Below are 17725 nucleotides of genomic sequence, written 5' to 3' on the forward strand. Positions count from 1 at the left end.
TCACGTTTTCAAGAATCTAGTAACTCTTTCGTCTTATTTTGTTTTTATTTTCTCTACGCCTTGAAATATTTTTCCTTACAGAAGACACTTCAATTTGAAAAACATTCAGACATCATTGGAAGGAATTTCTGGAGCTTCTCCAGAAATTGCTGAATAAGCTGCGATAAATGGACACAATTTTCGAAACAACAGGATAATTTTTCCGACAGACCTATTCATAAACTTGCTCAGCCACAGAAAAAAATACTTAATATATATAAAATAATCTCAAAACATATTGATACATATTCAAGAAAAAAAAACTTACGATGGAGGGGTTGGAGCAGGTGTCGAACAATATTCAGCTAAAGCGTCCTGCTTTATAGGACTGGTAAAATTGATCAAGTCAGCCCCTTGATTACCTACGGCCGAATTTGTCGAATTTCTTCGGCATGGGATTGGAGGTGGTGGCGGGACGATTATGACACCGTTGCGAGAGTGACTCGAATTATAAACACCAGGTCGAGGTCGACTCCTGTGCTGGATGCTACAATTTCATCAATATTCACCGAAATTAGATCTCTCTTTTTATTAAGTTATACTCTTCCGGGGGACGACTGAAAAATCCCGAAAAACAAAATTCCCGAATAATCTAATTCGCGAATAATAAAATTGCCGAAAAATAAAAAATACCGAATTGGAAAATTTCCAAATAATAAAATACACGAATAATAAAATTACCGAAGAATAAAAATAGCGAATTGGAAAATTTCCGAAAAATAAAATTCGCCAATAATAAAATTGCCGAAAAATAAAAATACCGAATTGGAAAATTCCCGAATAATTAAATTTCAGAATTATAAAATTACCGAATTATAAAATTTACGACAGTTTATAATATTACCGAATTGGAAAATTCCCAAATTTAAATAGTTAGAATTTTTTATAAATATATTTTATTGATTACAAATACAACAATAAGATGTTAGTTTCAAAAATTATTATAAACATTTAAATTTTCCAAGCTTTTTTTTTTTAATTAAAAATAGCAATAATTTTAAATAAAATATTTTTAGATAACGCATGTTTTTTAAATGTTTACAGTATTTGAAAAAAAATTCAAAAAGAGTTCGCAAAAATAAAATTTTAAATTAATATATATATATATATATATTTCTTAAGAATTTTAAATTACATTTTTGCTAACGCTTTTTGTATTTTTTTCTTCAAATTCTATGCACATTTTCAAAAAAAAAGCGTCCAAATGTAAGTTATTATTTTTTCTTTCAATGTGGAATTAAATTTTTGTATCGCCTTCCCTATTTTTGAAAACGTGCGCTTGGGACAAAAATCTCGTTAAATTTTCTACGCACCTTGTAACGTTTTTCAAACAGACTCGAAATATAAATTTATATATTATATAATATATATTATATATTAATTAAAAATTTTATTTTTGCGAAAGCCTTTTGTATTTTTTCAAATACTGTGAAAATTAAAAAAAAACATGCGCTACCTAGAAATATTTTATTTAAAATTATTGCTATTTTAAATTCAAGAAATAAGCTTCGAAATTTTAAATGTGAAAAATAATTTTTGAAACTAATGTCTTATTGCTGTATTTGTAATCAATAAATTATATTTATTAAAAAAATCTAATTCTTAAAATTCGGGAATTTTTCAATTCGGATATTTTATAAATCGGCAATTTTCTGTCGCGAATTTTATTATTCGGAATTTTCCAATTCGGTAATATAAAAACGGGAATTTTATTTTTCGGAATTTTTCAGACGTCCCAATTAGAAACTCAATTATTATTTTTTTTATAGTTTAAACATCCTTGGAAAGGTTCCAAATTTTATTTCAAAATCTTGAGAAATCTAGAAGTTGTTTTAAATTTGTTATAAATTTGTAATTATTTTTGAAATTTTTTCAGAACTTCTAAAATATCTTTAAAAATTAATTAAATTTTTTCTCCAATTTTCAGAAAATCCTGCAAATTTTAGAAAAATTCTTTACAATTTGGATGTATAAATAACAATTGAATATTTATTATTTGTAGGCAGATTTTAAACAAAAAATTAGATTCTTTTCAAGAATTGTGAAAGGTTTCAAAAGAATAAGAACATTTTCTTAAGATTCCTAGGAAAATTAAAAAAAAAAATTTCACTTCGAAAAATTATTTTAAGAGAATATCTAGAAAGTTTTTCAAAGATTTACAACAAATTTTCAAAACAGATTCTATAAGATTTTAAGAATCTTTCTAAAATTTGCATAATTTTTTTTTAACTCCTAAATATCTCTTAAAATTATTAAAATTTTTTTTCTACAAATGTTCATTTGTAAATTATACATCGAAATTAAAAAATTTCACTCAAAAATTTTAACGATTCCAGGCTTTCTATGTCAAACAATTCAGTTAGAAATTCTTTACTTTTAAATATTTGGTTTCAATTTGCTTGTCTTAAATAAAAAATTTCAAGCATTGCTAAATATTCAATAATTAATTATTTTTTTAAATAAAAAATTCAAATTGAATGGGTTAAAAATTGAATATTTTAGACTGAAACAATATTTAAAATTAAAAAAAAAATCCTTTAATTAAGAATATATTATTATGAAGTTACTTTTAAATTAAAAATATTTCATAAGCTTTTAGTCACACGTTAAAATTTGTTTAATGACTAAGACTTTCAAATTGAAAACGTTTAAGTTTTAACTGTAAAATCTGAAAATTCTTAAATTTTGAACTGATTTAAAATCGTTTTTGTTCACTTTTTATTACTTACAGTAAAGATAAATTTTAAAAAATTACTTATTTTTAAAATAAAAATGTTTTTATCCAAAATTTTCAACATCAAAGACTTTTATTTTTTATTTGTTCAAGACTTTAAGAAAGCATTTAAAGACATTTTAAATTGAAAATGTAAACTCAAAAATAAAAATTTTAAATCGAAAATTTTAAAAAGTAATTGAAAAACATAAAAATTCAACTAATTATTTAAAAACTGTTGAAATCGAAAATGGGCAGATTTTTCTCCTACAATTTTTGTATAATTCCCGGTAAAAAAAATTCACTGTAATTTCCCGGTTTCAAAAAATTCAGTTATATTTTTAACCAAAAAAAAAAAAAAAGATCAAATTACTACCAAAAGAGATAAATTACAAGAAAATAGATGAATTTTTAATCAAAAACTTTAATTATAAATTATGAAGATACATTTTCTACCAAAAAGAGGAATTTTTTAAAACAAAAAAGGTTAAATTTCTACCAAAAATGATAAATTTCAATAAAATAGATGAATTTTTAACCAAAAACATTAATTCTTCACAAAGAAGATAAATTTCTTGCCAAAAAAAAAATTGTTAAACAAAATCCATGAATTTTTAATCACACAGTATAATTTTAAACGAAATAGTCAAATTTTAAATAAAAAAGTTGAATTTTTAACCAAAAAATATGAATTTATAATGAAAAATGTAATATAAAAAATATAAAAGTTAAGTTTTAATCAAGAAAAATGAATTATCAATCAAATAGGTGAATCTTTAATAACAAAAAATAATTAATTTTCAACCAAACATCAGCATTTAGAAGGAAAAAGTTGCACTTGCCAGCCAAACATTAAATCAAATGGTTAAAATTTGGAACAAAAAATATTAAACTGAAACTAAAAACAGTTGTATTTGCAACCATACAGTTGAATTTTCACGCCAAAAAGAAATTTTTTTAGAAGACACTTGTATTTAAAAAAAAGGTTCATTTTCAACCAAGTAAGATGAATTTTTAGCCAAATAGGATGACCTTTTTTATCATAAAATATGAATTTTCAATCCGTAAGAACGAATTTTCTTTCGAAAATGTTGAAGGTTCCACACAACTATTGAATTTTAGACAAAAAATAATACTTTTTAACAAAACAATTTAATTATTATTCCAGTTACATTAATTCAGTTCACTTTTAAATAAAAAAAAACAAGAAAGGGGGAAAGTTTTTTAAAAATAGGTGAAAAAGGAGAAGTTGTTTTACAAATTTATATTTTATACATAAATTAATAAAGTTTTTAAATATTTTTTATATAAAATCTAAAATGAAATGGATTAAAGTGACTAAAAAGTGACTGTGTTGCAATCCTGTAAATTAAACTTAATCAATGTATTGAAATTAAAAAAAAAAAATATTAAAAAATGTAATTAATTTACTTTTCTACGGCTCCATTTGGTTCCGAAATAGGGCTGCTGGTGCCGCCACCGCTGAAATGAGTAGTGGCGTTGCTTCTGGAAGGACAGGATTGCTGGACATTGCTGTTGCTAGAACGTGTTGTTTGTTGCCTCTGCAGACGAAATTTTTCCAGGGCCAAACTCTCCAAACTTAAAGCTTGCGCTCGTTCCAAATCCTCCTGGAACTGCCGATCATAATCGACTACCGCCGATTCCTGAGCTGTGTTTCTACTGTAACTTGACATCTGCAAAATAAAAAAAAAATTGACATTTTACATAAATTAGAGACAAAAATTGGTCAAAGTAACAAGAAAGGGGACTCGCAGCCTATCAGGTCGTTAATTAGGTGGATAAAAAATCTCCCTTCACTTCACAATCTGGGAGATACAAATTCACGATCTCTGAGATGCATTGCTCTTTCATTCATAATCAAACTGACTCCTTGACTAGCATGTCAAGAAATAAAAGACAAAATAAACAAACAATATTTAACAGACTTCAGAACCCAAAATACTCTCGAAACAGGGTAAATAGGGTAATTTTCACAAAAATAGGGGGATGTATTCTTTAAAATAATAGAGTACCTACCTGAACTGGAAAACCTGGAATTATCAAAGAATTTTTATATACCTGATAAAACCGAGAAATGTCAGGGATTTTTTTGTAAGCCAAGGTATTTTTTCGCGAGGGTTCTTCATATTTTTTTTTTTTGGTTAAAAATTGATCATTTTTTGTTGAAAATTCAATTATGTCGTTGAAACTGCAGCTATTTTATTGGAAATTTATCAATTTGTTGGCAATATTTTTCTCTCTTATGCATAGAAAAATCTTTCATGGTTAAATTTTCAAATCATTTTGAAAAGCCGTATTTTTTTGGCTAAATAAAACTACTTCTGATTAAAAATTAAAATATTTTATGATTAAAATATCAACTAATAAATTTTTTGTTCAGAATTCATCTTTTTTTAAATGAAAATTTTATGTTTGATTAACACTTAAACCCTTTTGTCACAAACTTTTTTTTTGGCAAGGTTCATTTTTTACTGAGAATTTATTTATTAAAGTTGAATCTTCAACTATTTTGTTGAAAATTGTTTTTTTTTTAATTATTATTTTTTTAACTGAAAATGTAATTATTCTAGTTACACCTTCCATTACATTAGTTTAAAATTAAACTATTTGGTAAAAAATGGATCTTTTAAATTGAAAATTCAAATATTACAATAAAAGATTCATAATTTTAGTTGAAAATTCATTAATTAAATTAAAACTCATCAGTTTGATTAACAATTATTATTTTATTTTAACTGAAAATGTAAATAATCCATTTTTCGTTGTAAATTTATATTTTTTATTTCAAAAAATATAATTATTTGGTTGAAAATTTGTCTTTGTCTTTTGCAAAAAATTAATCTTTTTGTTTTAGATAATTCATCTTCTTCGTGGAAAATTCATGTGTTTAAATTAAATATTCATAATTCATTTGCAAATTTATCTTTATGTTTGAAAATTTAACTAATCTACTTTAATATGTCATGACTTTTGGTTGAAAATGTATCTTTCTGGTTTAAAATTCAATTATTTAAGTTAAAGATTCATCATTTTTGTTGACAATAATAAAAATTCATCACTGATTGAATATTTAACTATTTGGTTGAAATTTTTTTTTCGGTCATTTTTTTTTTAAATAAAAATTTAACAATTCCATTTATGGATAAAGACGGATCTTTTTTAGTTTTAAATTTAACTATTTGGTTTAAAAAATTTCTTTTTTTGTTAGAAATTCAACTATTTGATTAAAAATTCACGTATTTTGTTAAAAAAAAACAACTTATTTCTTGCGGCAAATTAATCTTCTTTTTTAGAAATTAATTTTTTCGTTAAAGTTCAAGTATTACAATCAAATATTCATAATTTTATTTGCAAATTTATCTTTATGGTTGAAAATTTAACTAATCTACTTTAATATGCCATTATTTTTGGTTGAAAATTGATCTTTCTGATTAAAATTCAATTATTTCAGTTGGCAATTGTGTTTTTTAGTTAATTTTTTAAAAATAAAAATGCAACAATTTCATTTAAGAGAGAGAAAAAGTGTTAAACAAAATTATAGAATTTTGAAGCAATAACAGGCGAATTCTCTACAAAACTGTTGAATTTTCTCCCCAAGAAAATAATTTTCGACCTAATCATTTAATTTGAAACTAAATACAATCAATCTTTAACCAAAAATTGAGTATTTACATTTGGAGTTCAAAGAATTGATTTCCACACAAAGAAAAAAATCATTTAAAAAAAATAGATTTATTTTTATCCAAAGAGATGGATCTACAACTAAGAAAATAAATTTTCAACAAAGTAATTTAACTTTTAACCAAATACTTCATTTTAAATTAAAAAAAATTAATTTTCAGCACAAAATTAATTTTCAGCCAAATAGTTGAATTTTAAACTAAGTGATACATATTCAACCAAAAATAAAATTGTTACATGAGTTTCAAAAATTAATTTTTAATCGCCAAAAAAAGAATTTTCCACCAAAGAGATGGAGTTTTGTAACTAATAGAATTATTTTGCAATAAAGTAGTTTAACTTTTAACCAAGAAGTTAATTCTGCACAATCTTAAACTAATAAAATAAATCGTTGACAAAGTATTTTAATATATATAAACATTTACAAAAAAAAAAATATATATATATATATTTAAACTCCAGTCCAAAATATTTTGCGAGTTTTAAACTGTTTTTAAATTAACGAGGAATTTTTTTTAGATATAAAGTTAAATTGATTTTAGAATCTTTTTTCCAATTCAATCATTAGAAATCTGATTAATTATCGCTGTTCTAAGTAGATTTTACGCATTGCGTCTTAATTTCAGAAATAACCTTGAACTGTTAGTCTAGCTGGGGTGAAAGTTCAAGGAATTCAATATTCCGTGGGTTTTTCCTATATTTACAGATTGAATCCCATGAGTTTGAGAGGGGCGATTGGAAATAAATGATGTAATATTAAAAAAAAAAAAAAATGTTATGACAATTGAGATGTGTGCTCACTTTAACGAGATAAGTGTATGATAGGATGCAATTAATATCAGATTCATTTGACTCAATGAATTTCTTTCACCGCACAAGTCGCTGAATAAATTAATGTTTAAAACGAATGCATCTATTTGTTATTAATATTATCGCCACAAACAAATGAACCATTGTATGCAAATGTGATGCGATACCGCGATTAAAAATTAGGTTCTAATTATTAAAATATAATTTGCTATAGTAATTATCCGAGTGCATATACGAAAAATAATTTCTTTCCAACTTTTTGACCGAAAGTTCAGTTCTATTCACGTTATCAAACGCCTTATCCAGATCAATAAATACACATAAAACTTTGTTTACTTTCAGAATTATTTTCTGTAATCTGTCAAAAGCTAAATATCTTCCGCAAATGATCTACCTGGCCAATGGTCAATATAAATTCTTATTTCCTTAAAAATCTTTTTTTCGTTTTCTTATATTTGTCTGCTCTGATTTTACCCTTGATTTCTTCAATTCGTATCTTTACTTTTCTGTTCTTATTCTTATAATTATTTTCTTAGTCTATTTCATCGTTCGAACAAGCATCACCACTCACTCGTCCTACAGCCGCAGTACCACACACTCCAAACGCACTCCTAAAACATTGTCCAAGAGCCTTATGTATCTTTATTTTGTATTAGCGCCTATCATATTGCCCTATCCAGGTCATCGTTTATCTTATTCCGAAATTCTATTCGTCCTTCCGGTTTCTGCAAATTCAATATTTTGATTCGCGTATGCTTCCCCTTTTTAGTGCGTTTTCTTCTCCATTTTTAACCTAGTTAATTAATGATCCATTCTACAGTCATTTTATGCCCGAACCAAGCATTTTTAATAAACTAGCTATTCACTTCCACCCATCCATTCGAATAGTTATATATATATCCACTAGTTGATTCTTTCTCTACTATCGAAGGCACCTAAAATATCATTTAGCCCTTTCCGGCACACACTTTTCAGGGAAACGAGTTTTCATGAAAATCGGTACATAGGGGTTTTTGGGGTCGCTGATTACGAATCTGATCTCAGATTTTGAAAATTCAAATTGGCGGGTCCAATATGGCGGCTAAAATTTGGTATATTCTTTTATTATTTCTGAAAATTGGTATACGGGGGTTTTTGGGATCACGAATCTGTACTCAGATTTAGAAAATTCAAAATGGTGGATCCAATATGGCGACTTCAATTTGGAATATTTTTGGATTTTATTTTTAGAATTGGTATACAGGGGTTTTCTAGGGTCGCTAATCACGAATTCGAACTCAGATTTTAAAAATTCAAAATGGCGCCCAAAATTTGGAATTTTTTATTTTAAAAATTGGTGTACAGGGGTTTTCGGTATCTCAGATCACGAATCTGAACTTAGATTTTGAACATTCAAAATGTCGGGCCACAATTCAAAATATTGCTAAATTGTTTTTTGAAAGTTGGCACAGGCAGGGGATCGCTGATCTTGAATCTGTATTAAAAATGACAAATATTTAGAATATTGAGGTTTGGAAAAATATACACCTACTCACATAAAACATGGATTAGTACCAATTTTCTGAATTTTCACAATCTAAATTCAGATTCGTGAGCAGTGACTCCAAAAATCCTTGTACACTAATTTTTTAAAAAATCCGGAAAACTTTATTATTTTGACCGCTATATTGTATCCGTCATTTTTGATTTTCAAAATCTGATTTCAGATCGTGATCAGCGACCCCGAAAACTTCTGTATACCAATTTTCAGAAAAAAATCCAAAAATATTCCAAGTTTCGGGTGCCATCTTGGATCCACCATTTTGAACTTTTAAGATATGAATCCAGATTCATATTCAGCGACCCCAAAAACCCTTGAGCACCCATTTTCATAAGGATATAATGGAAAGTTTTTTCAAAAAAGAATTTTTTCGACAAAAAAGGCTTTTTTCATCTTTGTTTATAAGTATTAACAAATTATTTAAAAAATTTAGACCCTCCGCACAACAATTTCAATTTTCTATCATCCTGCGACCATGAAATTAAAAAAAAACCTGTGTAAAATCCAATAAAAACTACTCTGAAATCGCAAAAAAATAATATGAAAAAAGGTGGGAATACGGTATTCCCACCATGCCGCAAAGAGTTAATGAGTTCCAGAACGCATCTTTTACTTAAATATTATCACCATGAAGTGAAGCGTAGCATCCTATAATAAATAGTCTTCTGATTCTCACTTTCGTTCTAGCCGACAACAATCTGAGAGATACATTCATCAGTTTTGACTTGCTGTGTCGCTTTCTCATTCATAACGAAGCTCCACAAAAAAGTGTTTTTAAGATATAAACGAGATCCATCATTTCTTATGGACTTTGACCCGCTCATCATGAATCTGAAAGCCGTTTTATCGTGTAACCCTTAATTTTCACATAGCCTCAAAAATTTAGAAGTAGAAGTCAAAAAGTAGAAGTGGATTACGAAGGATTACACCTCTAGACTGGAACTGATTACGCTGGAGTGCAAGTGAATTATGTGAAATTTAGCTTTCCAATTTGAAAATTTATAAAAACAAAAAAAATCGATTTTTGGTAAATTTTGAAAAAACAAATATTTGATTTTTTTTTGAAATTTTTAGAAAAAATATCAAATTTTAGGAAATTTGGAAATAAATGTATCAATTTTTGGAAGACTGAAAATAAAAATTTTGTTTTAAATTTATTTAAAAAGACACTTTGATTTTTGGAAAATTATGAATTTTTGTTGTTGAAATTTTATTAAAAAAAGGTTGATTGATGCAAAAATAAATATACAAGCAGAAAAATTTATTTTTTGGAAACTGAGAAACAAATGTTCAATTTTTTGGAAATTTTGAGAAAAAATCCCACATTTTTAGAAATTTGGGAAAAAATTGATGAATTTTTGAAAGAATGAAAGTTTGATTTTTTTTTAATTTGCATGGAAAAAACTTTGATTTTTAGGCAATTTAAAAAAAATGGATTGTTTTTAAGTTTTGAAAAAAGATTTTATGACTTGCGAAATTTACAGTTTACAATTTGGAAACATGGAAAATAAATTTGATTTATTATTTATTTTCTAGTCTATTTCATCGTTCCACCAAGCATCACCACTCACTCTCCCCACAACCGCAGTACCACACACTCCAAACGCACTCCTGAAACATTGTCCATGCGCCTTATGTATCTTTAATTTGTATTAGCATCTCTCATATTGTCCTAAAATTTATTTTATTTGCGATAAACCAGGACAACATTCGACGAATCAAAATTAATCGTCACCAACTTAATTTTCCTCATTAAAATTCACAATGTAATTTTCGAAATAATAACCATGGTAACTTCACACGTAATAATCCTCGATAAAATCAAAGAAAGAACAATGATCACAATAACGATAATTACAAAAATAATAATTACGGGAATGACAATTACAGAAGTAATAATTACGGAAAATATAGTTACCAAAACGATAACTACAGAAACAATAATTACAATAAATATTCAAATAATAAAAACTATAGAGATAACCGAAATAATAGTGATAATAAACATGGAATTCGGAAAAAAAACATAAATTTTCGGGATGATTAGCCTAACCAAAATCAGAATTATCAATTACGAGGTGGATAAAAACTATCCGTTGTCGGATAATTGCAGTTTTCAATTATTTCCAGCGTTTTTATCCAGCTTCAGATAAATAATACGTCGTGAATTCATTCAATTTTTTTAATTAAATGAAATTGTTCGTACACGTAAAAATATTTTTTTTTAATCGCATAAGAAGTGGAATTACAAAATTTGTAGGCCTTTTCCAGGTCAAGTTAACAAAAATTATATTCAAAATTTAAACTCAAATTTCAAAGGATTTTACTTTTTTAGCCTCTATAACTTTATATCTATGTGAAATTTTTCCCTGGAGTATTTCTGAAAAAATTAGAAAAATCGATAATGAAGATACCTCGTAAGTTTGATGCTTGTTAAATAACTTTTGTAGTCAGGAGAATTTTTTTTTCTTACACTAGATTTTTCTACTTTGTTTTGGAAACAATGACAGATACGAAAAAATGTTTTGATAAAAGTTTGAACGTCTAAAAAAGTTCTATGAAAAATATGTCTTTAAAAATATTTAGGAGGAGGAATAAAAAAGGCGGCGTTTTCAATCAAATCTTCTTTATTTTTTTTTTCTTCAAATTTTGAAAACATGAAAAAATATTTTTCCTGGAAAAAAAAGATAAGAAAAAGTAGAAAATTCATGTAAAAAAATAATTCTCCGGGCTGCAATATTTATTTAGCAATATATTCATTTCATTTTTTGAGAAAATTCGCTGCCATTTTTTTAATTTTGAATCCTTTCTCAATTTTCCGACGAAATTCGGGATTATGTAATAATATCTGCAAATTTTCAACTAAATAGATAAATATACAATAAAAAATAGTAAAATCTTCAGTTAAGAAAATGAATTTAAAAAAAAATTTATTTTCTACCAAGAAGATGATATTTCAAGCAAAAACATTAATTTTCGAACAAAAAAGACCAATTTTTAACGAAATAGTTGAATTTTCAAAAAAATATTAATTTACAATAAAAAATAAAATAGTTGAATTTTCAGATAAACAAATTAATTTTAAGAAAGAATGATTTTCTAACAAAAAATACGAATTTTTTTTATTTATTTATACATGATATTTCAACTAAGAAACATAAATTTTCACCAAAAATGTAACTGTTAACAGTCGAATTTCCCCCAAAAAATAACGGTTTCAAAAAATGGTTTTCAAATGAAATCATGAATTTTCTACCGAAAAGACGTATCTTCAACCGGAAATACTCTGAATCGTCTAGATTATAAGTGAATAATTATAGATTGATATTTGGAAAATTTACAAAAACGAAAAGAATTTTTTGTAAATTTTGAAAAACACATTTTCGATTTTTTTTTTAATTTGGAGAAAAAAATTCAAATCCTGGAAAATTTTGAAAAAATATGAATTTTTGGAAATTTTGGAAAAAAATTTGATTTTTTGAAAAACATTTTGGGACTTGCGGAATCTTGAAATCGATTTCTCAAAAATTTATAAAAAAATTAAAAATAAAATGTTGAAGAAAAAATTCAAATTTTGGGACATTTGGAAATAAAATTTATGAATTTTTTGAAAATTTATTTTAAAATTTTTTATTTTGGGGACATTTTAAAAAAAGTAGATTTTTTCGAAATTGTGACTTAAATTACATGTACTCCCCCCCCCCCTCACCCTACAATTCCCACTTAAGCAATCCCAAAATGCTGTGGGGAGAAGGATAATAATCCGATGTTATATTCAAGTGGATTACTATCAAGTGCATGAAGATTATTGTGGATTATTTTATTGTGGATTAATATGAAGTTCAAGTGGATTATTGTGGATGAGAACTGGATTACTCTAGAGTGAAAGTGGATTACTGTGGATTAGACGTGGATTTTTCTAGATGAGAACTGGGATACTCTGGCGTTCAAGTGGATTATCGTGGATTAATATGAAGTGCAAGTAGATTATCGCGGATGAGTGTGGATTGATATGAAATCCAAGTGGATTATTGTTGATTAGAACTAGATTACTGTGGATTACAAGTGGATTTCTCTAGATTGGAGTTAAATTACTCTGGAGTGCAAGTGGATTATCGTGGATTAATATTAAGTGCAAGTAGATTGTTGTGGATTAGAGTGGATTCATATAAATTCCAAGCGGATTATTGTGATTTAGGACTGGATTACTCTGTACTGAAAGTGGATTACTGTGGATTAAAAGTGGATGGCGCCAAATTAGAAGCGGATTATTCGGGATTAAAAGTGGATTACTTCGATTTAAAACTGCACTACTCTGGTGGGCAAGTGCATTACGGTGGATTAGCAGTAGATAATTTTGAAATGCAAGTGGATTAATTGGATTAGGAGTCGATTAATCTGAATTAAAAGTGGATTATAGTGGGCCAATAGTGAATTATACAGGATTAGAACTGGAATACCAAGGAGTGAAAGTGGATTACAGTGGATTATTATGAAGGACAAGTGGATTACGACGGAATATAACTGGATTTCTCTATTATGGAACTGGATTACTTTGAAGTGCAAGTGGATTAGCGTGGATTAATATGAAGTGAACGTAGAATATTTTGGATTAACGTGAAGTATAAGTGGATTATTGTGGATTAGAAGTGGATGAAGCTAAATTACAATCGGATTAAGTCGGATTAACATTGGATTAATCCATTTAGAACTGGATGACTCAGGGGTGTAAGTGGATTACTCTGAATTACAAGTGGGTTACTAGTGGATTAGCGTGGATTACTATAAAGTGCAAGTGGATTACGGTGGGTTACTATGTAGGACAAGTGGATTACGACCTATTAAAATTGGATTTATATTGCTTGTAAGTGGATTACTTTGGAGTGAAAGTGGATTAGCGTGGATTAATATGAAATGCAAGTAGGCTATTGTGAATTAGCGTGAATTAATATAAAGTTCAATTAGATTATTGTGGATTAAGATGGATTAATACGAAATACAAGTGGATTATTGTGGATTAGAACTGGATGACTCTCGAGTAAAGTGGATTAATGTGGACTAGAAGTGAATGGCGCTAAATTAGAGTCGGATTAATTTGGGTTAAAAGTGGATTAATCTAAATTTAAACTGGATTACTCTGGTGTACAAGTGGATTAGGGTGGAATGCAAGTGGATTACGCCGATTAGGAGTCGATCACTCGGAATTAAAAGTGGATTATAGTGGATTACATAGGATTATAACCCGATTACTGTGGAGTGAACATGGATTAGAATATATTACTATGGAAGGAAAGTGTATTCCGGTGGATTACTATTAAGGGCAAGTGGATTACGACGGCTTACAACTGGATTTCCTTAGTATGGAACTGGATTACGCTGGAGTGCAAGTGGATTATTATGAAGTCAGAGTGGATTATTGTGGATTAGTAATGGATTACTCGGATTAAAAGCGAATTTCACTAGATTGGACCTGGATTACTCTGGAGTGCAAGTGGATTAGAAGTGGATTACTCTGGATTACAAGTGGGTTACTAGTGGATTAGCATGGATTACTATAAAGTGCAAGTGGATTACGGTGGGTTACTATGTAGGACAAGTGGATTACGACCTATTACAATTGGATTTATATTGTTTGTAAGTGGATTACTTTGGAGTGCAAGTGGATTAGCGTGGATTAATATGAAATGCAAGTAGGCTATTGTGAATTAGCGTGAATTAATATAAAGTTCAATTAGATTATTGTGGATTAAGATGGATTAATACGAAATACAAGTGGATTATTGTGGATTAGAACTGGATGACTCTCGAGTAAAGTGGATTAATGTGGACTAGAAGTGGATGGCGCTAAATTAGAGTCGGATTAATTTGGGTTAAAAGTGGATTAATCTAAATTTAAACTGGATTACTCTGGTGTACAAGTGGATTATGGTGGAATGCAAGTGGATTACGTCGATTAGGAGTCGATCACTCGGAATTAAAAGTGGATTACATTAGATTATAGTGGATTACATAGGATTATAACCCGATTACTGAGGAGTGAACATGGATTAGAATATATTACTATGGAAGGAAAGTGTATTCCGGTGGATTACTATTAAGGGCAAGTGGATTACGACGGCTTACAACTGGATTTCCTTAGTATGGAACTGGATTACGCTGGAGTGCAAGTGGATTATTATGAAGTCAGAGTGGATTATTGTGGATTAGTAATGGATTACTCGGATTAAAAGCGAATTTCACTAGATTGGACCTGGATTACTCTGGAGTGCAAGTGGATTAGAAGTGGATTACGCTGGATTACAAGTGGGTTACTAGTGTATTAGCGTGGATTACTATAAAGTGCAAGTGGATTACGACAGCTTACAACTGGATTTCCTTAGTATGGAACTGGATTACTCTGGAGTGCAAGTGGATTATTATGAAGTCAGAGTGGATTAGTAATGGATTACTCGGATTAAAAGCGAATTTCACTAGATTGGACCTGGATTACCTGGAGTGCAAGTGGATTAGAAGTGGATTACTCTGGATTACAAGTGGGTTACTAGTGGATTAGCGTGGATTACTATAAAGTGCAAGTGGATTACGGTGGGTTACTATGCAGGACAAGTGGATTACGACCTATTAAAATTGGATTTATATTGCTTGTAAGTGGATTACTTTGGAGTGAAAGTGGATTAGCGTGGATTAATATGAAATATATAAAGTTCAATTAGATTATTGTGGATTAAGATGGATTAATACGAAATACAAGTGGATTATTGTGGATTAGAACTGGATGACTCTCGAGTAAAGTGGATTAATGTGGACTAGAAGTGGATGGCGCTAAATTAGAGTCGGATTAATTTGGTTTAAAAGTGGATTAATCTAAATTTAAACTGGATTACTCTGGTGTACAAGTGGATTAGGGTGGAATGCAAGTGGATTACGTCGATTAGGAGTCGATCACTCGGAATTAAAAGTGGATTATAGTGGATTGCATAGGATTATAACCCGATTATTATGGAGTAAACATGGATTAGAATAGATTACTATTGAAGGAAAATGTATTCCGGTGGATTACTATTAAGGGCAAGTGGATTACGGCGGATTAAAACTGGATTTCCTTAGTATGGAACTGGATTACGCTGGAGTGCAAGTGGATTAGTGTGGATTATTAGGAAGTCAGAGTGGATTATTGTGGATTAAGAATGGATTACTCGGATTAAACGCGAATTTCACTAGATTGGAACTGGATTACTCTGGAGTGCAAGTGGATTAAGATGGATTAGAAGTGGATTACTCTGAATTACAAGTGGATTATAATGGTTTCCTAGTGGATTTTATAGGATAACTAGATTATTTTCGATTATAAATGGATTACCCTCAACTAAAAGTGGTTTACGTCGAATTGGAAGTGGATTACTCTAATAACACTCGATTACCAGTTTGGACAACCAAACGGTTGAAGAGATTACCAGAGTTTCCCACTCGTTTCAAGTGGAAAGAATAATGCATAATAAAAATAATTTATAAGTTTTCAAACAATTATATAATAATAAACGGCTACGCTGACAGAAAAATTCGCGAGACAAAAAAACACGCGAAAAGTAAGCGGAAATATAGGAGCTTCCACGTAGACAATTAATTAATCGTAAATTATCGTATGAACTAATAAGTCATCATTTGAATATTGTAATTAAATCACGGAAGTGTATTGAAAAGCACGAACGTTTCACCACTTTCTTTTTAGATACAATTCAAAAGATCGGAACAGAATTAATTATAAGATAAAAACACTACATTTCCAATAGTTCTAGAAAAGACAAATAATATTTCTGAGACTTTTTAAGAACCCTTAAAATCTTATCAAAGGCACAAAATTAATGTAAACATTAAAACCTGCACTGACCACAAAATAAAAATACACTGAATTTTAAAAATCAGAATGTGTCACTTTAAAAAAAATCTTACACAACGTTCAGCCAACAGTAGAAAGCACACTGAAGGCATGCGAAAGAAAGAGTCTAATGAAAAACACACTGGGAATTCGCAATTTCATAATCGCGAAACACGTACGAACGTAAGCCGACAGGGATTTCCGACGAAACCCGATTCTAACCTAAACATTGACACACAGATGTATGAACCAAGGACGTGAACGATAAGAATTCAAAAAGTCTACACGCAATAATGGAATTTACGGAGTGGGAAATACTGACGTAAACACTCGACAACAATTCCTACGTGTTTTGACGCGCCTGTTTTCCGTCTTCGCGACGAATGGGAAACGCGAGCTCCAAAGTCAAAACTCTTAATTTTTGGAGCCGAATTCCTGTCACGAGAGAAACAACTTTTACCAGCACACGAAAAAACTGGGAACTGCCAATTATTTATCGACTGAATGAACCTCGAATGCTTCAATCACTTCCTGTCACCGCAGAGTACTCAAGCATAATCGTCAACCTATCTATCAAATGTCGACAGTCTGCTGTAGACTCGACAATGAAAGAATGAAAGTACTTTCAGTCTCACAAAAAGAGGCGAAATTCACTTACCGTGGCATTATTTTTTTGGGGTTTTCGTGGATGAATTATATCCAAGGGGAACTGAAGCGCACGGAAACGTGCAATTAAACCCGTTAGATCAAGAAAGACGTGATATATTCAATTTACAGTTCGACACGAGCAGTCACAACAATTCGGAGGATGAACTAATCGAGTGAAGTTAACTGAATATGGAATAAATAAATATTTGACGACGAGAAGTTGCTGAGAGTCGAGATTTCGAGTTACATGTTAGGTTTTTCAGGTTAATCCAGGGCTGGGAACGTAGAGCTTAGGATTCGGGCAGAGGATGAGGAGGGAGATTGCCGAGCTAATGGAATAAGAGAATGTGTCAATGTGAAAAACATCCGTTTATAACTGCGCCCTCTTGGCGGATTA

The 17725-nt window shown here is 29.1% G+C and overlaps 1 protein-coding gene across 2 annotated transcripts in view; it reads right to left on the reverse strand.

Moving 5' to 3' along the window:
* LOC117168050 (phosphatidylinositol 4-phosphate 3-kinase C2 domain-containing subunit beta) overlaps positions 1-17480 on the reverse strand; it is a 168211-nt gene extending 150731 nt beyond the window's left edge. The window contains exons 1-3 of one of the 2 annotated variants that reach the window (XM_033353395.1): positions 17339-17480; positions 4184-4446; positions 308-526 (exon numbers count right to left, since the gene is read on the reverse strand). In XM_033353395.1, coding sequence (XP_033209286.1) covers positions 308-526; positions 4184-4446 — 482 coding nt within the window. In that variant the 5' untranslated portion in view covers positions 17339-17480. Of the gene's footprint in view, positions 1-307; positions 527-4183; positions 4447-16754; positions 16870-17338 lie in introns of those variants that run through there. The other variant, XM_033353394.1, reaches the window with a different exon arrangement.
* Between the last annotated feature and the right edge of the window lie 245 nt (positions 17481-17725).

Source organism: Belonocnema kinseyi, chromosome 2 (assembly GCF_010883055.1).
Source record: "Belonocnema kinseyi isolate 2016_QV_RU_SX_M_011 chromosome 2, B_treatae_v1, whole genome shotgun sequence".
Lineage (NCBI taxonomy): Eukaryota > Metazoa > Arthropoda > Insecta > Hymenoptera > Cynipidae > Belonocnema > Belonocnema kinseyi.